At 51.7% G+C, this 26,924-nt stretch overlaps 14 protein-coding genes across 14 annotated transcripts; 5 read left to right on the top strand and 9 right to left on the bottom strand.

The window, feature by feature from the left end:
* Positions 1–53: 53 nt before the first annotated feature.
* Positions 54–1,115, bottom strand: APUU_11441S (uncharacterized protein; the record flags this gene model as incomplete). Its single annotated transcript, XM_041697531.1, has 2 exons — positions 54–165; positions 220–1,115. 2 exons carry the CDS (start codon positions 1,113–1,115, stop codon positions 54–56), a joined length of 1,008 nt encoding a protein of 335 aa, XP_041550806.1.
* Positions 1,116–3,214: 2,099 nt separating this feature from the next.
* Positions 3,215–3,851, bottom strand: APUU_11439S (uncharacterized protein; the record flags this gene model as incomplete). The annotated part of the gene is made up of 2 exons (XM_041697529.1): positions 3,215–3,404; positions 3,457–3,851. The coding sequence occupies 2 exons, from the start codon at positions 3,849–3,851 to the stop codon at positions 3,215–3,217; spliced, it is 585 nt and encodes a 194-aa protein (XP_041550805.1).
* A 1,497-nt stretch (positions 3,852–5,348) lies between these two features.
* On the bottom strand, positions 5,349–5,859 carry APUU_11438S (uncharacterized protein; the record flags this gene model as incomplete). Its single annotated transcript, XM_041697528.1, has 3 exons — positions 5,349–5,501; positions 5,575–5,751; positions 5,812–5,859. The coding sequence occupies 3 exons, from the start codon at positions 5,857–5,859 to the stop codon at positions 5,349–5,351; spliced, it is 378 nt and encodes a 125-aa protein (XP_041550804.1).
* A 1,371-nt stretch (positions 5,860–7,230) lies between these two features.
* APUU_11437S (uncharacterized protein) lies at positions 7,231–7,757 on the bottom strand (the record flags this gene model as incomplete). The annotated part of the gene is made up of 3 exons (XM_041697527.1): positions 7,231–7,331; positions 7,377–7,708; positions 7,732–7,757. The coding sequence occupies 3 exons, from the start codon at positions 7,755–7,757 to the stop codon at positions 7,231–7,233; spliced, it is 459 nt and encodes a 152-aa protein (XP_041550803.1).
* A 994-nt stretch (positions 7,758–8,751) lies between these two features.
* APUU_11436S (aldo/keto reductase family protein) lies at positions 8,752–9,839 on the bottom strand (the record flags this gene model as incomplete). The annotated part of the gene is made up of 2 exons (XM_041697526.1): positions 8,752–9,236; positions 9,308–9,839. The coding sequence occupies 2 exons, from the start codon at positions 9,837–9,839 to the stop codon at positions 8,752–8,754; spliced, it is 1,017 nt and encodes a 338-aa protein (XP_041550802.1).
* Positions 9,840–10,232: 393 nt separating this feature from the next.
* On the top strand, positions 10,233–10,995 carry FMP52_1 (protein Fmp52, mitochondrial; the record flags this gene model as incomplete). Its single annotated transcript, XM_041697525.1, has 2 exons — positions 10,233–10,271; positions 10,501–10,995. 2 exons carry the CDS (start codon positions 10,233–10,235, stop codon positions 10,993–10,995), a joined length of 534 nt encoding a protein of 177 aa, XP_041550801.1.
* Positions 10,996–11,383: 388 nt separating this feature from the next.
* APUU_11434S (uncharacterized protein) lies at positions 11,384–13,221 on the bottom strand (the record flags this gene model as incomplete). The annotated part of the gene is made up of 5 exons (XM_041697524.1): positions 11,384–11,499; positions 11,549–11,737; positions 11,824–12,435; positions 12,488–12,899; positions 12,952–13,221. 5 exons carry the CDS (start codon positions 13,219–13,221, stop codon positions 11,384–11,386), a joined length of 1,599 nt encoding a protein of 532 aa, XP_041550800.1.
* Positions 13,222–13,523: 302 nt separating this feature from the next.
* APUU_11433S (uncharacterized protein) lies at positions 13,524–15,324 on the bottom strand (the record flags this gene model as incomplete). Its single annotated transcript, XM_041697523.1, has 7 exons — positions 13,524–13,739; positions 13,785–14,192; positions 14,252–14,515; positions 14,571–14,829; positions 14,895–15,019; positions 15,070–15,163; positions 15,224–15,324. The coding sequence occupies 7 exons, from the start codon at positions 15,322–15,324 to the stop codon at positions 13,524–13,526; spliced, it is 1,467 nt and encodes a 488-aa protein (XP_041550799.1).
* A 1,300-nt stretch (positions 15,325–16,624) lies between these two features.
* On the top strand, positions 16,625–17,545 carry APUU_11432A (uncharacterized protein; the record flags this gene model as incomplete). Its single annotated transcript, XM_041697522.1, has 2 exons — positions 16,625–17,032; positions 17,105–17,545. The coding sequence occupies 2 exons, from the start codon at positions 16,625–16,627 to the stop codon at positions 17,543–17,545; spliced, it is 849 nt and encodes a 282-aa protein (XP_041550798.1).
* Positions 17,546–18,637: 1,092 nt separating this feature from the next.
* APUU_11431A (uncharacterized protein) lies at positions 18,638–20,586 on the top strand (the record flags this gene model as incomplete). The annotated part of the gene is made up of 4 exons (XM_041697521.1): positions 18,638–18,679; positions 18,724–18,766; positions 18,818–19,537; positions 19,607–20,586. 4 exons carry the CDS (start codon positions 18,638–18,640, stop codon positions 20,584–20,586), a joined length of 1,785 nt encoding a protein of 594 aa, XP_041550797.1.
* Positions 20,587–20,610: 24 nt separating this feature from the next.
* On the bottom strand, positions 20,611–22,113 carry APUU_11430S (uncharacterized protein; the record flags this gene model as incomplete). Its single annotated transcript, XM_041697520.1, has 5 exons — positions 20,611–20,939; positions 21,000–21,062; positions 21,123–21,477; positions 21,545–21,742; positions 21,823–22,113. 5 exons carry the CDS (start codon positions 22,111–22,113, stop codon positions 20,611–20,613), a joined length of 1,236 nt encoding a protein of 411 aa, XP_041550796.1.
* Positions 22,114–22,378: 265 nt separating this feature from the next.
* On the top strand, positions 22,379–24,248 carry APUU_11429A (uncharacterized protein; the record flags this gene model as incomplete). The annotated part of the gene is made up of 7 exons (XM_041697518.1): positions 22,379–22,540; positions 22,611–22,719; positions 22,777–22,926; positions 22,992–23,668; positions 23,744–23,809; positions 23,889–23,974; positions 24,041–24,248. 7 exons carry the CDS (start codon positions 22,379–22,381, stop codon positions 24,246–24,248), a joined length of 1,458 nt encoding a protein of 485 aa, XP_041550795.1.
* Positions 24,249–24,389: 141 nt separating this feature from the next.
* On the top strand, positions 24,390–25,571 carry APUU_11428A (putative secondary metabolism biosynthetic enzyme; the record flags this gene model as incomplete). Its single annotated transcript, XM_041697517.1, has 3 exons — positions 24,390–24,920; positions 24,984–25,203; positions 25,258–25,571. 3 exons carry the CDS (start codon positions 24,390–24,392, stop codon positions 25,569–25,571), a joined length of 1,065 nt encoding a protein of 354 aa, XP_041550794.1.
* A 78-nt stretch (positions 25,572–25,649) lies between these two features.
* Positions 25,650–26,801, bottom strand: APUU_11427S (alpha/beta hydrolase; the record flags this gene model as incomplete). Its single annotated transcript, XM_041697516.1, has 3 exons — positions 25,650–25,717; positions 25,773–26,447; positions 26,504–26,801. 3 exons carry the CDS (start codon positions 26,799–26,801, stop codon positions 25,650–25,652), a joined length of 1,041 nt encoding a protein of 346 aa, XP_041550793.1.
* Positions 26,802–26,924: the final 123 nt, after the last annotated feature.

Here is a 26,924-nt window from a genome sequence, read left to right as displayed (position 1 = left end):
ATCGGATTAGGCATATTCTCACCAGTGAAACAACGAATAGCACTCGGAAGCAATCATTGGAACTCGACAGGAAGCGTCGTCAACTTGCGCATCTCCGCCATCGTCCCAGCCCAGACTCTCTCCTGTACCCCCTGTCCCGCCGGCGACATAATATATGGCCCTTTCCTAGAGGACGAAGTTAGCTGGCTGGCCCGATGAGCATGGATATGAGCAACTCACTCCACAATAGTCTTGTCAATCAAGAACCTCCCATGCGACTTCGCCCCCTCAACAAGTGCACTGTGCAGAACAATCCAGGCTCCGCTCTCGGCAGACCGCGCCCTGATCGCCTTGATGACATTCATCACGAGGCGCAGGTGCAGCGGGAGCACATCGCTCATCGACGTGTTGACCATTCCGGGACACATCATATTGATGATGACCTTATTCGGATCCAAGCGCGGGGCGATGGTATACATGAACAGGATGCAGAGCAGCTTCGAGTCGCTATAGCGCTGGTAAGGCAGGAACGACTCCTCTTTGTCCAGGTATGCGAGGACGTTCTTATCCGTATCGGCATCGTCGAAAAATGAGGATGAGAATCGCGGCTCAATACTCGAGGCCAGGTGTCTCCGGCTCCCAACCCAGCTAATGCGCGCTGGTGTCCCTGTCTTCTCGGCGCTCGCTTGAAGATGTGGCAAGAGCTCGGCAACCAGCAGTACGTTGGAATAATAATTCACCTGTGTCGTCCGCTCATGCCCACTTGGACTGCGTTCGAGTTTGATAAGCCCAATGCCCGCGTTCAGAATGAGCAAGTCGACCATAGGAACCTCCTCACGGACCCGCTTCGCAAACGCCTGCACGCTCTCGTACCGATCCATGTCGAGCTGCATAACCTGTATGGCAGCCTTCGGGTTATTCGACTGAATGCGAGGGTCCTGACGGAGACTTTCGGCGCAGGCTTCGCCTTTGGCGACGTTGCGGACGGCGAGAATGACGGTCGATATGCGCAGTTGCAGGAGCTGTTTCGTTATTTCAAAACCCATGCCTTGGCTTGCGCCTGTCACGATGGCGGTTTTGCCGGCTAGGTCTATGCCGGGAGATAAGGGGTCGACTCTGGGTTGGGCGAGCTTCATTATAGTGAATTTCTAGATAGTGCGAGGCTCGATAGAACGCGAAAGAAAGCAAGCAGGAGGATGTTTATGTGGCACGGGGGAATTGAAGCGGACTTGTTATTCTTATACGAGTCTTTTCTTTTCTTGTCTAAATGTACCCAGACATGATTATTAAGCTACAACTACTCCAGCATTGGAGGGCTTAGAAATGTCCCCCTCGTGACTCAGTATTCGGCCGACGAGGTTCCCAAAACGGAAAGACCTCGCCCGAGCGACACGTGATTTATCTGAGAGCACAAAAGACGTGCTGAGGTGGAAGCGCTCGCCTCTTTGACATTAATATTTTGGGGTTTCTCCAGACGAAGCCGTGTGGGTTAGATGGGGGCAGGGATTCAGAGGGGCATCAGTTGGCTTCCGCTGATAAAATATACAATAGGGTCAATGTTCAGATAATAATACACGGCCGAACAGTTCGTGGATGCGATCACAATAGTCCACCCAAGCTCCAGTCCTCCGTCTCGCCACAGAGCATGTCTGGGAAACCCCAATCGATATTCTCCCAGTCGCCACCGGGGTGAAGCGTAATTCGCGTCTTTGAGCCCCCATCCGGAGCATCCGTGCCCGCATGCGAGAACATATACTCGTTATTGCATGATGGCGAGGAACTTGTACGGGTTTTCTAGGCGTGAGCCTGTTATTGAGCCTACGTTTTGGGAACACACAGTGGAATAATGAAGCTTTTCTCGCATCATGAACCATGGCTAAGATTATGGCAGAAGCATTGAATAAGGGAGGAGGGGGTGACCTATGTGGTTGACATGATTCAAGTACGCTAGATCAATGCAACGAGATCTCTCTTCTCTCGGCGTGAACGAGTATTCACTTATCAGATATCTGTCTGGCTATTTCTCGGTTCTGCTTCTATTTGTCCTGGTAGCCATCTCCACCCAGATGGTAAAGTACATATGGCTACTATAGATGCCTCTTTCGCCTGGAGACATGCAGGGAGCTAGCGTCACCAGGCGTGTTTTAGTGTCCCAAGACGGCCTAAACCTTTTTGTCGCGTTTGCTGAAATATCAGTGGGACTCACACACCGTCCTTGTGCGTAACTGGACCTCCGGCAACCGATTCTTTTTGAAGTTGTATTGGTTTGGCCCTGGGATCTGGGCTGTGCCGACCATGTCAAGTATGCTGCAGCCATATTGCTGGCCATCACGAGATGAGCCAGGGGGTGGGGTAGTAAGAAACAATGCGTTTGCGGTTGGGGCAGGGTTGTACAATGTCACCGGTTTTTCATTTATGGTCACGGAAACACCGTACCCTAGTACATCGCTAGATTAGATAGCAATAGATCTTCCCTTTCCGAATATTGCTAAATCCGCCACTGTCTTCAACCTAATCATTCGTCTCAGCGCCTTCTCGTAAATGGCCATGGACGGTTCTGTCACTCCCATTTATGCTTATCGGAGGAACGAGTATGTTAAAGAAGAACAAGACTGGGATACATCGGGCCATGGACGGCACGTTGAATTATAGACTATGGTAAGCTTGCCTATTCATGAGCTACAATCCTTCAGTTACCTGGGACTTACTATAGGTCGCATCGAAGCCCAGAAACTCCAGGCTCACTCACGAGTGCCGACACCAGGAAATGTGGGTGAAAGGTCACAGTCCATAAAAAATTATCGGCCGTCCCCGGAAACTCGGGCTCTGCCCTTGGATAGTATATCGCTTCTAGAAAGCCCTGAGATTCTTGTATAAGAAGATAGGTACGCCGCTATACTAATAATAATAACTTTAATAAAGGATGAGGACACAATGATCTCTCTCCTGCAGCGGAATATAACCACGACGCCGCTTCTCGTCAACTATCTCCAGAGACTTTTCTGCTCTGGCGCCACGAGAGCACCCTCACCCGGGGCGGCAGCCACCGTACTTCTATCCGTGCTTAGGGCACACGCCGGCTCGTTAGCAGTATAGTGGGTAACTATATGCGAATCCTAGTTGTTGTATGTGTTTATTGCTCGATTTGTTTAATATAATTAATAGACTTAGTTTGTATACAGGAAATGCTCGCTGCGCAAAACCGCTAGAAGTTGTCAAGTCCATCAATTCTGGCTCAGTTCTGAGCATGCACGCGCAGTAAATGCTCGTCTAGGTTGTCTTTGCGGTTGAATAGACTTCCACAGCAAAGACACCGATGAGCACGAGGATCTACGTGCGTATTATCAATGTGTCGCATCAGGTCTGCTTTGCGCCCAAATGTACCATTATATGCGCAGCCCGACCAGCGGCAGTGTAATCGGAGCCTGTTGCCCCTTGTCAGCATATTCATCAATAGACTGAAGTCAAAGAACATACTTTGTTCTGGAAACACCGCGACGGGATGAGCTGGGTAGGGCTTTCTGCACGGCGATAGGAACGTCAGAGGCACTGGGGGGATTAAGCTGTAGGGTTGCGTTGCCATGGATGGGACTGCAACGATTGGCATTGGCATCTTGGGTCGGATCGGCACTAGCTGCCTGCAGGGGGGGTATTAAGGTCTCAGTATGTGGGATACTGGTAACGAGATCGGATCTAAAGAATTCAGCTGGGGCGTCTGGGTATTGTTCGTAGCTTTGAAAGTCGATGAATGACAGCCTGGAGGTGGTCAAGGATTTAGCGCTGCTAGAAGGCCAGTCTTCGGCGAGGGCTTGGAGGGCTTTGTTATTATCGCCGTACTGGTAAGACGGAGGGAAGGCCCAAGTAGAGTCCATACTGTACATTGAAGTTAGAGGTAACCGAGAGAAGTGGTCAGACGGACTAGAGTCGAGGTGGTTGTGATGAATTTATAAGTAGACAGTTCTATGCTGCCAGGTCGTGCAGACACAGAGCATCGCTCAACAGGATCTAATGGGCCAATGAACGCGATGTAATCGATAGATGGTGAGGTAAACGAAGCTTTAGTGAGCTTTTATCGACAGACCAATGAGTGTTTGTTAAATATGTGCGCGCTGTGTAATATTACGTATCAGCCTTGTTTGATTTGTGGTAAGAGCCTTCTGAAGGCCTGTTTCATGATTGCCAACTTGCAGGGCTGTATATGATCGGCGAACATTGACGAACAGTGGGGATGGGGGCTTTATACATCTTGCCTTCCTGCGCCAGCTAAATAACCACGCATCACATCACACGAGCGAGCCTGCTGGTAACAATCGCCGAGCGCGAAAAGAAACCAGAGGGAGAAAACGAACTTCACTAGAAGCCGCGATTTCCCGTGGTAAGTTGCAGGCCTTATGGATCATCCAAAGACTTTTTAAACGCCAGGTCCGATGTAAACAGCGCCCCTGAGCCCTACTGTGGAGCCACGGCCCTGTAGCCTGCCGTAATCCTGGGCTTCATCGGAATTGCACGCAGACTTCTTACAGCGGGCGAAGATGCAAACGTAGGGAATGCACCTGAGCAAGGCCGAGCATGCTTAAAAGACGCTGCAGAGCACGGCCAGTAGACTGCCCTGGATTCGCGACAAGCCGCGCTGGAGATATTCGAAGTGGACGGGGAGACAGACCTAGACTATGATAATAATCCAGCTTGGGATTACGAGGTTTCTTAGGATCTAATGCGCGAAATACTGCGCAGACCGTTTATGCAGACCAGGTCGTTCCCATCGAAGAGAGTCTAGTTCCATGGATGCATAATCAACATAACATCAATTGTATATTTACGCTTAAAGTCAGTCGTTCGTGAATTCTGGATCGTCATCCCAGGAGATATCTAATAGCTAGCAGGCTTGTAGCTACCTGTGGCAATGCCGTGATAGGATTTATGTAGTAGAAATATAGTGCTGATAAATCGCCCAGAGGATTCCTCTGGTTTCACGGCTCTTGTACTGCGGTTGTAGTAGTGTAACCACTGCGTATGGATTTAGACTGTTTCTGAGATACATATCCGGTTTAGCATCTATATGGAGGTCAACGCAAGATTAAATATAATTATATTCTGATCCCACTATGGCTGAGGGGCTAAGGACCTCTTAGTGATACTTCCGGCGGAACCCTAAGGAACCCTAGGGTAACCTTTCCAGCAATTCGTATACAGCCAAATCTAGGTCAGTTAAGAGAAGGATAATCTAAGCTGTAAAAGAGCTGAGCTTTTCCAAAATCCAGATATGTATTGCTAAGGTTTCTCGTGTGGAGTCAGAGACTCCCTACCCTAACCACAACAACTAGGAGAGACACAATCTTGCTGTCCGCTCGAAACTGGCCAGGAAACGCCTAGCAAGGTGCGTCCCTGATAACAACGCCCCAGCCATCAGAGCTATGGAGACGTCCCTTGACATTGTTGTGACGGTCCTTGCATGTGTCGAGGATCTTGTCGGCCACAGTTGCTACAGTTTTCCAGCTCTTAAGAGGGTGGTCCTTGCCGTCCTGTAAAGATATTAGGGACGTCTTGCTCGTAGTAATATGCCCATGGAAACCAATGAGCTCGGGCAGCACTTACATCAGAGCACACATAGATGCCCCCGCCCCAGGAACAGCTCACTCGGTTACACTTGCCGGCTTCCGCAGTAGGCTGACCAGCGTGGTTATTGAGATAGTCAATTCCAGATTCGATGGATCCGACATTAGTCGGGTGTCCCTCACTGCGACAGGTGATTGTGTCTTCGCCACCTAGCACCTGTTTACATGGTGAGCACTTGCTTGACTATATAGTATATAGCTAACGGGCTGGTCGTACCTGGGAGGCAAGGGCACCAAGAATGAATAGAGTAGACTGCCACTTCATATTGAGAGAGGTTGATTTGATTGCGGTTCTTAGTCGGTTTGTGAAGAGAGAGATTGTTGATGATTAACTGACAGCTCGCGTTCATGCTTGCTCTTTATAGTTGTCTTTGCGTGTTTATTAGGCGTTCCAGAATACTTTTAGGCAAGCTCAGGCCAGCAGCTATTGTCCACTGAGATTTCTAACCGATAAAAGCATAGTCATGTTAGAGATGCTACTGTATATATCTTACGTGGCGCCCAACCACAAAGTATACTGAGTAGAAGATCTAACTCGGTTCTAGGCGTCCTGTTTCGCCGATCCTACTAAGGAAGGTGGCACAGCCGGGATGTTTTAGGAGCCGATCTCTGCAGATCAAAAAGATCGGCTGCCGACCTTGAATACTGTTCGTTCAACCGTAAGCAATAGTGGAATCGCTGGGATAGGCTCGCAGATCTGACAAAGGGTCCCGGATGGTTTATACACACCCATCCAACCGATTCTGTTGTTGAGGCTACTACCTGGACCGCGAAGTCCAAACTGCTCTAGTATAGCTGTTCCAGGAGGCTGTGAATTGTCTTCCTGAATCATGAGAACTGGGCGCCTCAAGTACGTGGATTATCGCCGAGACCTTGGTATTATGGTGAGAATAATATACCTATTCAACCCGCCTATAACGGCCTTTTCTGCGATATCTAATTATAAATCAGACCTCGAATTTGACGCCCATGCTCTACCATTAGCTGCCTGGGATGCAGGCGTCCGAAGACTCTTCCTCATACATCTGTCGCAGAGGCCCCCCCTTACAGCTGAACATTCATGCAAATCAAGTGCGCTACGGTCTGCAGTTGCCTTAGAGACCTGTATTGCTGGCAGAGTGGTCAAATGCGTCGGGAGGCAGTATGCTAATGCAAGTTCTATGCTGCAATACATCGACATCCTGCCAAATGAGTGCCATGGACCTGGCGGCCTAGCAGCACCGCACTGGAATAATCCATGGCAAGTTCTACCGTTAACCTCCCAAGTACCAGACGCGCCGTTCGTGCCGAGGGCCCACACTCGGACCATCTTGTAAGAGTCGAGATAATTTACAGAGGAAAATGGCGACCCACAGGCCGGGATCTAACTATACACAATGATTAGGAGATAGAAGTTCGCCAGGAATGCAATTGAGGCCTAGAGAAACTAGAGGAAGATGGTCTCTTATCAAGAGTTCTGAGTTGGTAGAAAGGGTTAGAAAAGGCTTGTGTTCAACTTCTATAATTGTAATACGGGTACTTCATGACCCATATTCTTGATTGAAATCGAGGTAGCTCTCAGGTACCTGTTAGGGCAACTCTCCCCTTCACCTTGCCCTCGCAGAGGTTCTTCAATGCCTCAGGGAAATCCTTCAAATCAGAAAACAATCTTCAGTCTCTTCTGGATCCCAATCTTCATGTCGACTCTGTTCTGCTCGTCAAGAGTGCCAACACACAATAGCTTTCCTCCACGACGAACTGACAAACTCAGTAAACCCTAACCAGTCGATTGCCGTAACTTACTGATATGCTGCGCATCCTGGAAAGTCTGATGCATGCCCACAAAGTCGAGAGTTGTATCAATCCTTCCCTGCAACCGCCGTTCTCGAACAAAGTCACATACCGACTTGCCGGCAGGGACGATATCCTCCCTGGGAACGCCAAATTGCGCTCCCTGATCCAACAATTCCGCTCGAACATCAGAAGCAATGACTCGCGCACCTCTATAAAGCACAATTTGCAGGGCATTGAACCCGAGACCCCCAAGATCGAATAGAAACGCTACCTGCCCGGGCTTGACCTTGGCTCGCCGGGTGGCTGCATGATAGCTTGTTTTGACTGCGTCTGTCGCTACGCTGGATGGAATACCTGAATATACTTTCTTGGTTTTAGGCAATGCCCCATGCTCGGGGACAGACCATCGGGAACCCGCACGACTGCCCGTACAGCTACGGCGGCATATGGTGCATAAAATCCATCCTGTCCAATTCCTGAGTGGTGTGCTCTCTCACAGAGCTGGGCAAGATCGCGAGAGCACTCCGGGCAGTCGCCAGAGCCGGGAACGGCGGTGGTGGCGACTCGGTCGCCCTGGTAAGGTTATTCCTTGATATCGGCGCAGCCTATGCAGCCCATGGTGGCCGAACTCACGACCTTGAATCCAGAGTCTGTAGCGGTCTCGCCCACTTGAACAATCCCACCGCATCCTTCGTGGCCCTGCCGAAACAGTACGCAATCTGACCCGTGTTAATTGTTGCACCGTAGTACCAGAGTAAACTTGTCCTCAAACCAGGGTCGCTTACTGTCCGTAGTAAGCAGGGAATGATCGCTATGACACACTGCGAATGGCCAGTACATCACCAGTCAGAATTTGCTATATGGCGTGGAAACAACACTTCGGACTCATTTGCCAACTTCCACAGGAAGCTGAGTACCTCCGCCGCCATACCTGCTCATGGGTGAGGCTCCACTGATCTATTACCCTGTCCCAGACAGTCCTGCGGAGGTCTAGCAAAGCAGCCACCCAGAATATCATGGACTCTACGAAAAGGAAATTCATGACAGGGAACGGAGTTTGTTCATACTGGGGGACATTCAACAATCCCCCAGCTGTTATATTAAGCGTAGTTACTCTACTTCAGCAGCAGCATAAAGACAAGGGAATGAGATACCAGATCTGTTAGCAAAAACTAGAGATGAACTATGGTATATATCTACGTGAGAGATACTGATATAATTACCCTCTTATACATGTAAGTACTCTTATTCTTACAGGCACTGATCTCTAGAGATTTAGGATATGATAGTATCCGGGTTAACCCCGGGTATAGCAGGCCGAAGAGGCATGGATCCTACTACTACTACTCTGTTATCTTCGCTGGCTGTCACCAAACAAGGCCTTCTATGTGTCATACGCGTAAACCAGATCCCCATGCCAGAATTTGGCCGCGTCAGCTTTCACCACATGCCAGGCCTGGTCTAAAGCCTCAACAACATCACCCGGCAAAGGACCCTTATCCAGATCATCCAAATTCCCCTTTAGCTGATCCACACTGCTAAACCCAACAATAACCCCATCTGTACCATTGAGTAATTTCAGCGCCGAATGATGCACACACCACCGAAGCGCTACTTCAACCATTGAGAGTCCGTGCTGGTGGGCTACAGGCTCCAAAGTCTGCAATGCCTGGAAGATACTCGATTTGAAATATCGATCCCGATACATCTTGCCTTGGAGCTGGTGGTTGTTGCTGAATCGCCCCTCAGCTGGAACGTCGGTTGATTTGTACTTTCCAGATAGAAAGCCGCCGGCCAGAGGGTTGAAGATGACAATGTCGATTCCGTAGCGGCGACAGGCGGGGATGAGCTCGTCTTCGATTCCACGGGCTAGAAAAGAGACCAGACGCGTTAGTCGGGCTTAATCTACCGAAAGAAACATGTTGGAAGGGCTGCCATACTTATCGCATTATACACAGCCTGGTACACACTGGGCCTCACCCACCTCCGCTCACTCGCAAGCGTAGCAATTTCAGCAACCTCAAAAGCAGAGAAATTGCTCAGCCCTAACTTCTTGAATTTCCCCTGGCGGTGGAGAGTATCTAGAACTTCAAGTGTCTCAGCATATGGCGTCGTCCGGTCAGGACCATGCAGGTAGAAAATATCCAAGCAGTCCGTGCCCAATTCACGGAGAGATTCGTTCAGCTTCGCTTCGAGCACCTCAGCTTTGTGCGTTCCAGGACCAATTGGGTACCATTTCGTTGCAATTGAAAGGCTGCGCTCTTTCCAGCGGGCCTGCCGGGTGAAGGACTCTTGACGGCCGCCGTCGTAGAGACGCGCAGTGTCGAGCTCTGTGTAGCCTTTCTGTTGGAATATGTCGAGGGACTGGGAGAATTGGTCGAGGGAGGTGATTCGGGCGCCGTGTGTGGTGTCTGGTCCCAGGGTCATCAAACCCAGGATGATTCGTTTGTTCGGAGCAGTTTCGGTCGACATTTTGTCAAGCTTTATAGAGGAATCAGTGTTTCTTCAAGATCCATGAATCTTTGAATGTTAAACAGTATGTATACTCTATATCAGGGATATCGGGTTTCAACCCGAATCCGTCTCCGAGTCTGTGGATCTTCCGGAGTGCCGGATGCGCATCGAAGCCGGGCCCATCAGATCAAGCACAGTTCTTCTTCCGATCCCGAGGCCCGCAATCTGATCAAATCGTTATTTTAAAGTTGTTAGAGAACGGGATTCGGGTTTCCGCCGTGTGGTCCCTGCACTATGTCGAGCCGCAGAGCATAAACGTGAGGTCATTTTATCCACAGGTCCAGACATATACTTGAGCCGAACTGCCGTCACAATCATCGCAGAATATATCGCAGAGAAAGCTTTCCAGAAATGCCCTCAGTTGTACTACTCGGCTGCGCCGGCTTAGTCGTAAGTCAGCACCCTGCCCAACCATCCATTCCATTCCACGCATCATATCAAGCTAATAATAATCCATTAGGGCTCGCATATCCTGAAAACCCTCCTCACAGCACCCTCAATAACATCAATAAACACCATTTCCCGGCGCCATCCACCCGAAACATCATCCAAACTCAACGCCTATATCTCCCCGGACGGCTCACAATGACAAAACCACCTTAGCACCCTCACGCCACAGCCTCAAATCTTCGTCTCGGCCTTCGGAACCACGCGCGCTGCCGCGGGGTCCTTTGCGAATCAATACGCCCTAGAACATGATCTCCATCTCGACCTCGCGCGCGCTGCGAAGGAAGCTGGTTGTAGAGTTTGTGTGCTTGTATCGTCTTCATCTGCTCATGACCGAGTCCCTGATTTCGCGTACGGGCGAATGAAGCGTGGGATTGAAGACGGGGTCAGAGCTCTCGGGTTCGAAAGGACCGTTATTTTGAGACCGGGGGTTATTCAAGGGCAGAGGGAGGAAGCAAGGACCGGGGAGGGTGTGGCGAAGGTGATTATAAGGGGTTTGGGGGTCGTTTCGCCTTCGTTGAGGGATACACTGGATCAAGATGCTGGGGTTATTGCGGAGGCAGCTGTGGCGGTAGGTGTGGCGTCTCTGGAGGATGCAGAGGTTGAAGCCCAGCCGAGGGTGAGGGTTATTGAGCGGAGCAATATCTTGGAATTTGCGACACAGTGAGCGTGAGAACGTGATGTGGTGGTGCAGATCTTATAGTTGCATGTATATACTCCGATGGGGTTACCCTCTTTGTTGGCGGATGTCTATTAGCAAGAAAATAAACTGTGAATCCATTTATGTGTATTTGGAATACTGATATTCCAGGCTTGACTATTCTACCTCAGTAGACGCTCTGTACGGAGGATATTACCCTTTAATGCTCAATCTGAAGAACCAGGTTGTTTAGAGCTGCCTTGCGTCCATCATGAGACACATGACAATCTGAGCATGCTAGTGTACAATACTTCCAAACTATACTATTATTGATATATGTGAGGTAAGTCTAACTCAGCCCAGCGGTCACTTTGATACTTCCGTATATTCCACCTAAATCGCATCTACCAAGTCGTTATGGCGTGACAGCCTTCAGTACGAGATCCGTCATAGCCAACAAACGTTCCTCTTGGAGCTTGCGGCCCACCAGTTGCAGGCTAACCGGCATGCCATGCACGTACTCGGCGAAATCTGTAGTTCCGTTAATATTTGAGTCTGCGAAGAGTATTGGGGAACTGACAATCCTTCTGAATCTGCGCGTCCATGTCACTCAATGCCTGATGCTTGACATACGGCGTATCAATAGCCTTGTCAGTCCTGACACCACAGGGGAACGAAACGGCCGGATAATCAAGAAGATTCCAAACACATGTATACCCGGCATAAGCGAATTTACCGTTTTCAACGCCGCTATATGGCGTAGTCGGGCCTGTAGTAGGAAGGAAACCAGGTTAGTTAGTTAATAAAAGAAGGCTGCCCTAAGTACTACATACTAAAGCAGACGGGGGGACATACAAAGAAGGGCATCGATTCCCGTGTCATTCCACCGATCTAGGTAAGATTTGCAGAGGGCGTTGCGACTCCTATGCATCTGCCATAGATCATATACACTCATTTCCTTTGCGTCCTCATATGGCTTCATTTCTGGCCGGAATGGTTCCCCCGTTGGCTCAAGGAGCTCCCGTACAGACTTCCCTCCATCTGCAAGAAACATGCGCCCAAGCAGACTAAGAATTTCCAAGTGATCAGTCGGTGCCCAGGTAATAACCTCGTGACCAGCTTCCACTAATCTCTGCACAGTCTCCTTGAGTGCACGAGCAACAGGGGGTGTTGGAGTAACAAATCCGTCAGTCCAGAGAATAGCAATTTTGACAGTCTTCTTATTGATCTCCGTTGATTCCCAGGGAATAGGGAGACACTTCGGGTCGCGAATCCAGGGCTGTTGGCTGATAATAGCCCTAGCCCAGAAAGCAATTTCGTCTAGCGTTTTGGCAATTGGGCCAGTAACGCCACTCACCGATTCCTGGCCTTCGAGACAGGCGCGTGCCAGGGAGTTGGGAAAGCGCCCGCAGGAGGGACGGAGGGTGAAGAGACCGGTACAGGCAGCGGGCATACGGAGGGAGCCACCTAAGTTATCAGTCTTCTGCATGATAGTTGGTAGTTGGTAGTTGATACATACCAATATCACTTCCGACACCAATCCGACTACCACCAAATGCAATCAAGGCAGCTTCGCCACCAGTCGATCCCCCAGTGGTGAGGCTGCGATTCCGCGGGTTAACTGTGCGGCCAAATATATTATTCACAGACTCTGTGATCATCATAGCAGTTGGTACATTGGTCTTGCAGTAGAGTACCGCGCCGGCTTCCAGAAGGATATCAACAACTGTACTATTATAGATAGCAGGCTTGTCGACGAGTGATGTAAACCCGATAGTAGAGTCATGGCCAACAATATTGAAGTTGTCCTTTATAGAAATAGGCAGACCGTGCAAGGGGCCCTTTAGCTTGCCGGTTTGTTGGAAATAGGTATCAAGGTCTTTTGCGCGCATGATGGCTTCGTCGAAGAGGATTTCTGTCAGGCAGTTTGTCTGTGGGTCGCAGTTAGATATTTGTTCAGTACATTGGGAAAGAAATAATTACCAGTTGCTGAGCTACAGCTGCAGTTTTACAGAATGCCTTTGTCACCTCCTCTGATGTCCACGACCCCGAAGACAGATTAGATACGATCTCAAGGGCAGGAGTAGAGGTAATCTCTAGTTCGTGTTTAGTAAAAAATCCAGATTCCTGGGGGAAAGTGGTCACATCTAGCTGGGCGTCAGGGGGAAAGATCCTAGGAGGGATCACCCATTCGGCCGGAATAGAGGCCTTGAGCGCCTGTCTTTTTGTGGCGGCAATTGATTCCCATGCCATTGTGAGGATAAAGAGAGTTAATAATGCCGATGAAGAATTAATCAAGAGCCAAAGCGTCGCTTTAAGTATGTCGCTTGAGGTAGTATATCACTGGATAGCGTGATTGATCCATAACTTGGTCGGAAAACCCCAATGCATCGGATTCAGCAATTTACCGAGCCTATCAGAGAGGAAAAAGAGTAACTTAGTAATTAAAAAAGAATTAAATAAAATCTTTTGTTTCGTCCAGGGCCGTAGAGCACCTGCATATCTAGATACACATAACTGGGCTCGAACTTGACTCTACGGTGGGAATAAAGTCGTTACAAATAATAGCGGAATCCTGGGTTCTCCCAGTCAGTCTCATCTTTATCGAGTGTAACAACCTCCTCGGCGTCAATGACCCTGCGGGATTCAGGGTCTATCCTTCCATTCTGCTGGCGATCGCGCTGTTGGTTCTGGAACTGAAGTAGGTGACGCAAAGCAAGAATAGCGACGAAGGCAATGGCCAGTGAAATCATAATCCCCAGCCAGGCACTCTACCCGGGGTCAGTCTAGGTTGTATCTAAATGGGAGGCACTTACCTCATAGCCCGGCATTTCATCAGTGAAAAAGAGAAAAGGGCCTGTGATATTACCAGCACAATTTCCGATGAACATCACCGCGGTCACGGTTGTCCTCTTGGTGTATCCGGCGACGTTAGAGGCAATGATACTCAAAATGATAGGGACTCCGGCAGAATATGCAGGGAATAGCCACATTCCAGCTAATCGGGCCACTTTCTTGGTTGGGTCAATCTGGGAGACCATGAGACAGCCGGCTAGACTGATGAGCGATAAAACGGCGGCAGCAATGCAGCGCGATTTGGGAACTTTGGAGGTAACAATCGTGGCCAGAACTACCCATATCAAGGTGAACACCGAGGTGGGTAATGAAACGAGGAGAGTGTCAAACGTAGAGTAACCAAACCCAGCAATAACAATACTTCCAAACTGCAGGGGATAGAAATGGTCAGTAAAGCTTCAGTGTAGCGCAAGCCAGTTATTCTTACGCTTGTGAGGCCACCATTGGGGATGCAGGACCCCATGGCATACACGAAGATGAGCCAGGTTTTCGGGTCTACAAGTGCTTCGACACATTGGCTTTGTGACCATTTATATGAAACTGCGGTGTGTGTCTCCTGCTGAGCACGTTGATGGACAAACTCTCCCTCCTTTTTAGAAAGGAAACGGGCGTTGCGAGGACTGTCTGGTAGGTAGATGAAGAGCACAATTCCATATGCAAAGGTGACGATGCCGAATATGATGAATATCCACTATCCACTATCAGACTATACTCAGGTAATGTCTGGGATGTGCAGGGCAACGTACCCTCCATGGGTCGACTGAGTTGCTGATATGACCGATACCATACGTTAACAGTCCGCCGAAAATAGACGAAATGCTGTTTCCTGCAAACCAAATCCCATGTCTAGAGGCATGCTCAGACCGTTTGTACCAGAGACCGGTGACCAGAGATAGACCGGGGCCAATTGTACTTTCCAGAGCCCCGAGGAGGACGCGAACAGTCACCAGACTGGCGAAGTTGGATGTCGCACCATGACACGCCAGGAAGATAGCCCAGATAAGGCTAGGGAGATGATTATGAGCTAGCTCTGGATATGCAGCCTGGACGGGAGAGGTTGCTTCACGTACAAGGAAATGGAAAGGAATCTCCCTATCGGAAATTTGACGAAGCATAGGGAGACCGGGTATGACGCCACCAGGAATCCAAAGTAAAAGGCACTGGAGGCCCATGAATACTGGTCACCAACAAGATTCTGGTTCTCACTGTCAGCAATTACCCCTTGGCAAAGCCCGATCCATGTACCAATGATTCCGGGACGCCAAATATTGCAGTATAACCTAGCGCAGTCTTGTCGAGGAACTGAAGCATGTAGGCAGCGAGCATGACAGGCAGAATGCTGAAAGATGCATGTCAGTTGAACTCTGTCTTTATAGGAGTAATGGACAATGTCTCATACTGCCAGTCAACCTTGCGCATCAGCGCCTTCTCGTTCTCGCAATGAAGGACTCCCACCTGGACCGTAGGCATGGCCTTCTCTTCTTTCTCTGGAATGTTCATATTCGCGTCTTTTAAATTGGGACAGAAATGTAGGAGAAGAATAAAGTGTAACGTTATCACCGATATGAACTGAAACGCATATTGAGCAAAGTTTATATATCTTACGTTGTACTCTCTGTCACCAAATGATGCTGTAGCAAGGGTAAATACAGAGCGATATCCTATCGGTATGCTCAGAGATTGCGACAGAAGGCGCCATCTGCCCAGCCAGTGACGAGCATTATCTTATCAACCGCGATACCGGAACGTGGTTGGCCCTCGGGAAAGTCGTCAAATAAACGCTGTCGGTCGTTGCAGGTGGGGACAACGACGCCATCTAGGGCTACAAGGCAAAGCTTAGGCCACGTCTCATACTTTCCCATCGCCCCTCCGTGCAAGATGAATGATTACCGTTTGATATGTGAAGCTGCTCTCCTGATCAATGCCCGATCATCTGCAGTCCGTTCCGAGCAGGCGACTAGGACGACCGAGAACGAATGCCTGTGACGCGTGTCGTTCGGCAAAAGTGAAATGTGACGAACGCCATCCGGACTGCTCGCGATGTTCTCGCCTGGAGCTGCAGTGTTCTTGGTCCCCTAAGAGAACCGATCCGATCGTGACTCGCGCATCAAGTGAGAAGAAAAGAACCATTCTTCCAAAACCCGCCGCCCAGAAAACACCCAGCAATGACAAGGGCGAACCAAATAATTCCCCCAGTGCTAATACTATCCATGAAACCGTTGGGAACACGCCAACCTGTACTGTCTGGGACCAAAGTCTAGGTGAAGTCGCATTGGCTCCCCAAACCGGAAGCGAGTTGGATATATCCTGGCCCGGTCCTTGTTCAGACTTCAGCAGCCTTCTCTACTCGTCTTGTTTGTTTATGCATGACATTGTCCTTGACGAGTCTCTCATTCTCAGTGGAGGTGAATATCAGGCCTTGAGCCACTACCAGAATACATTCATCTCAGCTCGCATACTTCGGACTCCTCAATGGTCCATGCTCGGCTGCATTTTCCAGGCTGTCTCGAATGTGCCCATGGCTATGCATTTACTGATTGCGCTCTCTTCGATGGACCTGAACCAACGGTCCCCTCGCCCGGTAATCAGCACGAGTGTGAATAGAACACACTTTCGGAGAGGTTCTGAAATGCTCGTACAACTCATGAGCCTCGCGAGTGAGCCGCACCATTTCGCCACTCTTAGCTCATGGTTCTTTTTATACCTATACATGACTCACCGTGATGTCCTGGACAAAAGGGCTGTCGACCAGCTCAGCATAGCGATTCTAAACTATATAAAACGATATAATTTAGACAGCATGAGCGCGGGGACCAAGTCGGGAGAGAAGTCTCTTGTCTCTGCCTGGCAGGATCCCTCTCTATCAACTGAACCTGGTCTTATTGGACGATTGCTGCTTTTCCTAGCATCAGAGGATATCAGGGTAGGGTTTGAAGAATGCGGTGGTTATCTCGCGAAGTACCTGCTTGGAAGGGACGATCTATATTGGCGAATCTTCTCCCAGCAACGATACATATTGGAGCGGCATTGGGGTCAGTCATATCCGGAATACGAAGCCATGTGCGATCTTGAGACGACAGCAGCAATAGAGCTGGGAAACAAAGTGGGATTGCTCTTCCACAAGGTGAACGAACTCAGCAAGATGGCTTCAGAGGAAGCAAAACCGCTAGACCTTGAAATTGAGTCGGGAATTAGGGAACTTGAAACGGTATTCCTTCATACCAATAGCAAACCTGTTGCTCTACCTGGAACTGTCGTCATGGCTAACTGCATTACATAGCAATATAGTCCCATCCTACGAATGACACGGATCTCAACAGCCCCCAGGACTCCTCTCCTGCGGACAGCCGATGCCGCGGTGATTAGTTTATACTTTGTGAAGCTCTACCACTTCCGCTTAATGCTGAGCGATCATACCCAAGCAACTCCACCTCATATCATTTCCGCCATGACTGAGCTGATGAACATCGCCCACCGTGCATTCGGCGAGCCGGACTACTGGGGACATGAAGTCTTCCAACTCCCCCTCTTCATGGCTGGCGTTGAAACCAAGGATCGCATCCATGTGGAGTGGATCCTCTCCAAAATCACCAGGCTGCGCTTTCGCACAGCATTAAGTCAGATTATATCCATCCAAGACTTAACTGGTACCCGGCTTTCTATAGCTCGCATTCGACAAATCCTGGAAGACCCCGTGGTATCGGACACTGCGGTTTATTGATTACGTATTGAAAGATATTCCAATTGTAACGAAGGAGGCGTTGCATCTATGATATGAAGCACAAAACGGGGCGTCCATAGCACTCGTCAACTGTACTTCTCACTAATATTATAAAGGAATACTTGTTTCCGCCGAATAAGACCACCGGTAAACGTAGCATGCTTTTGCTGATCACCAGCAGTGCCAACTGGGGGATACTGTGCATGAATTGGTCATGGCAGGATTTCACGCTCATTCAAGGATTGATAAGTACTGGTAAAGTGTAATAGGTGCTGTGCGATGCTCCAGCACATCTCACCAGAGAGATGCAATGCGAAGCTCACATATTCCAACTTATTTTCGTCTTAGTAAAACTACTTACTTTGTAGATATATTATTTATATATGAATACTACAACTATATTACAGCTGATAGCAGCCCATGCAAAGATATTTTGCCATCTTCAATATCTCACGCATTGCAGTCTATTCCTAGAACGTAGGCGTTCCTGGAGCATTTCGATGAGGTTGTTTTGCAAACGAGGCAACGCAGATTCAATATTAGTCTGGGTCTCGGTGGTATGGATATAGGGCCGTCTTGGTGGATATCATTCCCAAGTCGCCAGATGGGTGGACTTCTCCAAGTTTGGACTGAGAGTCCGGGCGAGGAGCAATTCAAGGAAATGTCAGTCTGATCCGAACATAAAGGCACTGGTTTTATTCTGATCCATTCTGACTATAATATCTCTATAGCCCGCCCAGCGAAAATCATTCATATACAGCGATTGGATTCACGACGAATAGTCTAGGATAGCATTTATGCTTACAGTCTCCCAGAAAAGTATAATATACAGCATTCCGCTTCTATTAATAACATCTTTCCAGTTAACCGAGGGTAAAGGTGCCCCCGCATGCAGATCTGGGGTGTTGCAGCATGACATCCAAGTGGATACGATGACTCCTGCGGTCAGACAAGCCAGACATGATAACTGATATGAGATTTAGCTTCCGAAAAGGCGTCGGATGCCCGTCGGATCAGGATTGGGTCTGATAAGCTGGACCCCTCCCCCGTCGCTTCTTCTCATCTCCAACTGCCATCCCTGGTCACACCATCATGAACGCCCCAGGAACAGTATGCGCTCGATGCGCAAAGATTGTCAGTGCACCGTCCAGTCTCTGTTTCAACGCTAATCTGAGTAGAAACAGCGTTGCGACGGCGGCACTCCCTGTTCCCGCTGTGCCCGTACGTCGTATCCGCAATCCACCCCAGTCCACATCGCTAACTGGATACTAGGCCTCGGGCACACCTGCGAAGCCCAGATTAGGGGGTCGATGATGGCTGCTAGATCCAGCGAAGCACAGACACATGCACAGACACAGGCCCGCCGGCCGCGCGCCTCGCGATCGCGCGCCGGCTGCCTGTCGTGCAAGGAGCGGAAGAAGAAATGCGACGAGACACGTCCGCGCTGCAGCGATTGCCGCCGCCTCAATCTTCCATGCCGCTGGTGGAGTCGGAGTCCTATCTCTAGCTCTGGCTCTGTCTCTGAGTTGGATCGTCAGTCGCCGTCGCAAGGCGTGCCTCTATCCGACACGGCCACCGCCGCCCCCAGTACGTCGCCCTCCCGCGAAGGCTGGATTGCACCATCCGATCAGAGAGGCAGTGCCTCCCCATCCGGCTCTGCATCCGTATCCGCAGCCGGCCACGGATCTAATATCGACTGGTCGGCGCAGGCGGAGATGGTAGTAACGCCCGTCGCGTCGCCCGGCGGGGACATGCCCTATCTGGACAACGAGGAGGACCGCTCGCTATTCAACCACTACTTGCACACCGTTGCACGCGCGCTTTCGCGAACCGCCAGCACCGACTCCGCCGGTAACCCATTCCTAACCACACTCGTGCCGATGGCGGCGGCGTCGGACACCCTGACTAGCGTGCTGCTGGGGTTAAGTGGATGCCACTGGCGACGGGTGTATCCCGGTATCTGGAAGCGTGCGCTGGCACGACAAGGACGGGGTCTGTAGATCTATCTATGCATCCATCCAGGCTGCTCTTGAGTCTACATGCAGTCACTAACGAGAGCAGCTCTATCACAGGTAAACGGGCTCCTCGCTCGACGCGATGGACCATATCCATATCCGCTGGAAGCCTGCGCCGCGGTCCTCCTCCTATGCCTTACAGAGCTATGCGACGGCACCTCGCGAGTCTGGAAATGGCATCTCAAAGCAGCACGCACCCTCCTCGCGTCAACCCCAACAGCGGAGCCAGAGGGAGGAGCAGAAGTAACAGCCGAGGGCGCTTTCTGTCGAACCCTCTTCCACTACCTTGACAGCATGTCGACCATCTCCCGCTGCAAGCCCCCTCTACTGCACAAAGTCCAGGGGAACAGCAGTAGCGGTCTAGCCGATCTCATAGCCACGACGACTAATACCAGTGCTGAATTGCAACCCACAAACACCAGCCCCGCGGACCCGATATCCGGCATGGCACCAGCTCTACTTGACCTACTGGGGATGGTGAATCTGCTCGCAGCGCACCGCAGCAGACGCGTCGACGAGCTGTCCGACCTCGGGTTCCGGACCGCCGCTGCGCAGGTCCAGGCGCGACTGGACAACTGGCGTGCCGCGTATGATGAATCTGTAGTAGGGCCAGTGAATGATCGTAATGAGACCAGTGCTCCACACGCAAACTCAGCAACAACAGCCTTCGAATGGGCTGTCCGCCTCCGCCTGCACCAAATCGTAGACGGGTACGACCCTCGCCATGCCGCTGTTGAAACGGCGCTTGAGCGGATCTTACAGGCCGTCTTGAGCATCCCATATGGGAGTCCCGTGGAGGGGAGTCTACTTTTCCCGCTGGTTATCGCAGGCGCGAGCAGTACGGTGATGGAGAGGCGTATGCTAGTCAAGGAGAGACTGATGGTGATGGAGAATACCGTCGGGTTTGGACATATTGGCCGGGCAAGGGAGCTACTGGAGACGGTGTGGGCAGAGGAGCAGCAGCAGGGGGGGTGTAATTGGGCCAGGGTCAGGTATACTCGCTTTCCGGGGGTTGTATTCATCTAGTTCAATGCTATCCTTGCTAGTTACCTACAACGATGCAGACACGCCCTTCATCTCCTGCACCAACTCTGATAAATGCGTCCGCATATCGTACCCGCAAACCTCCTCGATCGTCAATTTCCCAGGCTGGTCCGCCCCGGAGCTCCAGCCGATGCGCTCGTTGAGGTTCTCTCGCGCGCGGAAACTGGCCTCTTGCACACGCGTTGCGCGCGGTTTGCGCAGGCTTTCGTACAGACGTAGTCCGTCTGCAATAGAGTACTGGGACTGGAACTCGCGGTGGTAGATGAGCCCGAGGGCGCCGGCATCCTCGAACGCCATGCACGATCCTTGGGATTGATCAGGCATCATTGGGTGTGCTTGATTTGTCAGTTAGTGTAACTTTATAACTAAACAGCCTTGAGTATCAGGGTCAATACCAGCATCACCCAGCAAGCACACCTTCCCCTTGACCCAATATGGATACGGCTGGTGCCGATACACTATATAGTGGTACAAGACTCAGTTAGCAGGCACTCCGAACCATTAAAAAGGCAACATACATCTCCACATCTTGATATCCTCCGCATTCCACATCAGCTTCTTCATGCGCGGATCTAGCCTAGGAAACGTATCCACCAGCTGCTGCGGCGTGGCACTGATGTTCCACCCGTCCTCACGCACCTCGTTATATTCGGCCGGGTAGAAGCAGTAGCACGAGACCACCTCGCCATTGCTACAGGGCGACATGACAATCTTGTCAATGCCAAAGCCGCCCCAATATTCGATGGCCTCGTTATCGATGTAGTCCTCCAGCCCGAGCTCCCGGAGCTTGTCCGCGCCGATTATGCAGCGGTAGCAGCAGGAGGTGGACATGGAAAACTGAGGGGTTATTCCAATGGACTGCCGGGATTGGGACTGCACGGTATCAGCATTTGAGAGTTATTGGTATGGATTATTGGTATGGAATTGGGTTGGGGCGCACCCTGATGCCGTCCGCGGCAACGATCAGGTCCGCCGTGAAAGCAGCGCCGTTTTCGAACCCGATTGAGCCCGTTTCCGCGTCAAGGGCGATCACCCTGTGATTGACTTTGAGGGTGCACGGCGGGCCTTCGCCTTGCGTCTCGAGTGCCGAGCGCAGGAGTTGCTGGTGGATGTCGATGCGGTGGAAGTTATTATAGTCCTGCCTGCGCCATCAGCACACACCAGGGCATCCCCATGCTGAATAAGTAGACATAAAATGCTACGAAGGAATGGCCATACCGTCCCGAATCTGGTCTTGTAGTCGCCTAGGCCATACTCGTTTTCGACCTTCCCACTGCACCAATCGTGCATGATCAGCTTCTTGAGGATAACCGGCTTCGCGGCCTCCACGTCGACACCCCACTCCTCCAGGAACCTCGACCCGTTGCTTGCCGCGCTCAGAGATGCGCCCACCTCGCCTGCAAAGTCATATCGCTCGAAAACGGTGACGTGGTGGCCCTGGCGGCGGAGGGCGACGGCGGCACCAAGGCCACCCAGCCCGGCGCCGATGATGGCTACGTCGAGGGGCATTGCGTGTCTGTATTATTTGGCGTAATGGTGGGATTTGTGTAGTGGTTAGCCTGTAGTATATATATACACGGCATCCCCGATCATCGCGTTCGACTTCCCGACGTAGAATGTTATCTATGCGACGGGTGCATAATTAGCGTGAATAGCGTGAATAGCTTCATTCCCCGCAGCATCTACGGGACCCACCTGATAAGACAGCCCAACTGCTTCTTAAGACACAGCTCCAGTTCCATCGTACGATTGAATCCCAAAATCATAAAGAGGCATGGACATGGACACCAAAGACAACCGTCTCCCCGACAAGGTGGACTACGCCGCCGGTGACTGCCACGACGACACCGCGTTGCTGCGTCGCATAGACTGGCGGATCTTGCCGGTGATGTTCCTGACTTATTTCCTGCAGTTTGTGGATAAGATCTCTCTCAACGTTGGTTTTGCCTCTCCCTTTTCTCTCCGATGATCGCTGGCTGTGCTAACTGCGTGATGAACGACGGCAGTACGCCAATGTGATGGGCCTGCAGGAGGACCTGGGAATGAGCGGGAATGATTTCTCGTGGCTCGCGACGGCCTTCTTCATTGCTTATGCCGTGGCCGAAGTGCCGCAGGGTTCGCATATCCCATCTACACCCCTGGCATAGGGCAACCAGGCTAAGCACGCGTTAGGAATCCTCCTCCAACGGTTCCCCATCACCAGAGTCCTAGGCGTGAACGTCTTCTTCTGGGGCGTGACGCTCTGCTGCTCTGCCGCGGTCAAGAACTACGCTGGCCTGTGTGCCTTGCGGGTCCTGCTAGGGATGATGGAGGCTGTAATCGGTAGGTTGGCATTTAAATCCTATCCTATCCTATCTATCAGTTTCACCATTCTGATAATGACACAGCACCCGCCTTGACAATGTACACCAGCATGTGGTACACAAGGGCCGAGTCCACCCCGCGCTACGGCCTCTGGTACAGCGGCCTAGGCATGGGCCAGATCATCGGCGGCCTGATCTCGTTCGGCGCGCAGCACGCACCGCCCCAGCTCCCATTCCACGGGTGGCGCATCATGTTCGTTGCCGTGGGTGCCGTGAATATCGTTGTATCCGCCCTCGTGCTATCCGTTCTCCCCGAATCGCCCGCCAGCGCTACAAGCTTCCTCACGGCGGCCCAGCGCGCCAGGATCGCCGAGCGCCTTCGCGCCGATGCCGCAGGTGTCGGGGACAAGGTGTTCCGGTGGCAGTCGCTGCTTGGGGCGCTAGGGGATGTGCAGACGTGGCTGCTGGTCGTGCTGGCGATTCTAATCACCATCCCCAGCGGGGTGATCACGACGTTTAGCGCCATCCTGATCAAGGACTTTGGATATACCAGCAAGCAGAGCGCGCTCTTGAACATGCCGTCTGGGGTGGTGAGTATAGCTGCCACGATGCTGTCCACTTGGGCGATTGCGCGGGGGAACTCTCGCTGGGTGGCGATTGATATCTTGCTCGTTCCGACCTTGCTGGGGGCGTGTTTGATGTCGTTTTTGCCCAGGGCGAATCAGGGTGGGTGTTTGGCGGGGATTTATCTGGTGAATACGGTACGCATTTATCTTGGTTCCTGGTTCTTGTGCGGTTTGGAAGTTCTATCGCTTCTTATGCTCATTAACATCCAGACTGTCGCGCCGTTGGCGTTGATTTTCGCGTGGACTGGCGCCAATTTCAAGGGATACACTATGAAGGTCCTTATATCCATCCCTAAACTAAAGAAACATATAGTAAAAAAGCAAACTCGAAAGACTGACCTTCGACCATATCCAGGTGGCAGGAAGCTCTCTCGTCTCCGCAGCGTTCAGCATCGCGAACATCATCGGCCCACTGACCTTCCAGGCCAAAGATGCCCCGGAGTATGTACCAACGTCCACCCATAATTTCCCAATTCGAGCAGCTGCGGCAGAATATTAACGATACAGATACATCCCTGCCAAAATCACCATTCTGGCAGTTAATGCAGGCGCCATCGTCGTAGCCACGAGTCTGCGCGTCGTGTATGGGATGCGCAACGCGCGGGCACAACGCACAGGAGGCCCAGCACGCAGTCGGATGGAGGCAAAGCTGGCGGGGCGTGGTGAGGAAGAGGGGGGCGTGCATGATGATGTGTCTTTCCGATATGTTTATTAAAGGGCGTAGTATAGTATAGTGTAGTATTAGTATGCATTATCCGACGGAGCAGCCCTAGCAATCACAGTCACAGACATAAATACGTCCCCCAATCCCACATACCAACGACAGAGCAACGTCCAATATTGCAAATCAGTCAAGATGCCTACAATCCTAGTAACCGGGGCCAACGGCTTCATCGCCGCCCACTGCATCACTCGCATCCTGTCGCACCCTTCGCACGCGCCCCTTCGCGTCCGCGGCACCGTCCGCACCCCCGAAAAGGCCCAGGCCACCCGCAAAGCCCTCTCGTCCGCCTGTGGGTCTGGAACTGGAAGTGCAACTGGAAATGCCATGGCAAATCTAGATATCCTGGTCGTTTCCGACCCGACGGACCCGACGGCCATGCGGGCCGCCATGAGCGGCTGCGACGCAGTCCTGCACCTTGCAAGCGCCTTCACCTATGACGCGGGCCCCGGGGAGTTTGAAGAGAAGCTGCTGGGCCCTGCAGTTAGGGGTACGGTGGCGGTGTGCGACGCAGCTGCCCAGACGGATAGTGTTAGGAAGGTGGTTATCATGTCGAGCTTTGCGGCTGTGTATGATGCCGCCAAGGGGCTGCAGCCTGGGAAGGTCTACACCGAGGAGGACTGGAGTCCGCTTGGGTATGAAGATGGGGTTTGTGCTAGTATTGTTGTATGACGAGTTACCCTGTATATCTATCTATATATGATTGATGCTAACGCAGCAACCAACTAGGCAACGGCGTACCGAGCCAGCAAGGTCGTCGCGGAGAGGGCGGCGTGGAATTTCATCCATGACCATGAAGTACAGTATAAACTCGTCACGCTCTGTCTGGGGATGGTCTTTGGGACGATGCTGCACCCCATCGAGTCCTTGGGCCAGCTGAATGTCAGTAACGGGATTGTGTGGGAGGTGCTGAAAGGAGACAATGGGATTCCCGCAACCAAGGCACCTGGTTTGTTTTCTCTCCTTCATTTGGAACGGCAGTAGCTGATTGGATGCGGTTCAGTCTGGGTAGATGTCGATGATTTGGCGATTGTGTCGCTGAAGGCCCTGACGGTGGATCTCGCTTCTCATGAGCGGTTCCTCGTCACGGCGGGTGCATACGATACGCAGGAGATTGCGGACGTCGTCCGGGCTGCGCTGCCGGAAACACGGGGCAGGGTTCCTGTTGGAGAGCCCAGAAAGAGAATCAGGTCTACGCATTACTCGTGTGATTCAAGCAAGGTGCAGCGCGTGCTGGGGGTAGAGTTCAAGGGGCTGGCGGAGAGTGTGATACCGCTGGCGAGGCAGTTGTATGCGATGGAGCAAGCGGATAACTGATAAGTAGACACTATTAACATTCCCAGTTCTGCGAGATCTCAAAGCGTATCTACGCAGGTCCGTCCTGTAAGAATCTATCTACTTATGCAACGCAACGCGGATATGCTCAGCTGTCATATCAATGAAATCCCTCGCCTGCCAGAGATCTAGAAACAAAGCTTAGCTCGCACGCCTCTACCAACCGTCTATAGAGAAACATACCTTTGTCCATATGCATAAACGGATGCGGCACGCCCGCAAACCGCTTCAGAACAACCTCATTCCCAGCCTCCACCAGCCTGCGCGCATAGGCCTCGCCCTCGTCGCGCAGCGGATCACACCCAGCAGTATAGATGACTGTCCGCGGCATCCCCGTGAAGTCCGGCGCATCCAGCGCATTCGCATACCATTTCACCTCCTCCATCTGTCTCCTCTTCGTATCCGGATCCGCCGAAAGGCTCCGCCACTTCAGATCATCGAACCACCGCAACCGCGCCCAGTTCAGCGTCGGCGCATGCTCCATCTCCTGCACAGACGCGAACGGACTCTCGCTGGCCGCTCCATACCGCGAGATGTCATCAATCACAGGAGTCCCGACGGCAATCAGGGATAGTCGGATCCCGGCATCGCGGGCGAGATGGCCGAGCACGAGAGCGATATTGGCGCCCGCCGAAACACCGCCGAGCGAGATGCGGGACGTATCGATGCTGGGGAATTGGCGCCGCGCACCCTCTGCGGAATAGATGTACTGCAGCGCGGCGAACGAGTCCTGGATTCCGATGGGGAATGCGTGCTCAGGGACAAGCCTGTATCCGACGTCGATGACCGCCACGCCGGCTTTCACGGCGAGGTGCTTGCAGATGTGGGACTCGGTGTCGAGATCGCCGAGGCCCCATCCTGTTTTGCTTGATTATGAGCTTTGTCTCTTTTTATTGAAGGGGGGGTGGTCATACCGCCGCCGTGGAAATCGAGATGCACAGGCCAGGGCCCTGCAGTGGCGGGCTCGTAGACGCGCACTGGGATCGGGTCGCCATTGTGGCCTGGCACCTGGGAGTCGTATATCCTCGCGGGTTCTGGGGCTGGGCCTGTTCCGTAGGAGTAGAGGACTGAGTATTTTGTCCGCAGGACGTTCAGGTCAATGGGTTTGTTGGGTGTGTTGGCGACATGGGTGTTGTACAGATCGATGAAGACAGGGTCGAGATGGGGCAGGACAGACGGGTGGATTGGATTGAGGGCTTCGTGGTTAGACATTTCTGTTATCGCAGGCGAGTATTGCTGTCTGGTGTACGGGCAGTATTACTGTCTGGTTTACTGGTATGTGTTGTGGTGATCGAATATAAATCTTGTATACGGGGAGGGGTGAGGGTCTAACTC

This window comes from Aspergillus puulaauensis, chromosome 1, assembly GCF_016861865.1.
Source record: "Aspergillus puulaauensis MK2 DNA, chromosome 1, nearly complete sequence".
In the NCBI taxonomy this organism is placed as follows: Eukaryota; Fungi; Ascomycota; class Eurotiomycetes; order Eurotiales; family Aspergillaceae; genus Aspergillus; species Aspergillus puulaauensis.
Note: the sequence above shows the minus strand (reverse complement) of the source record. Positions and strands in the feature narration are given on the sequence as shown.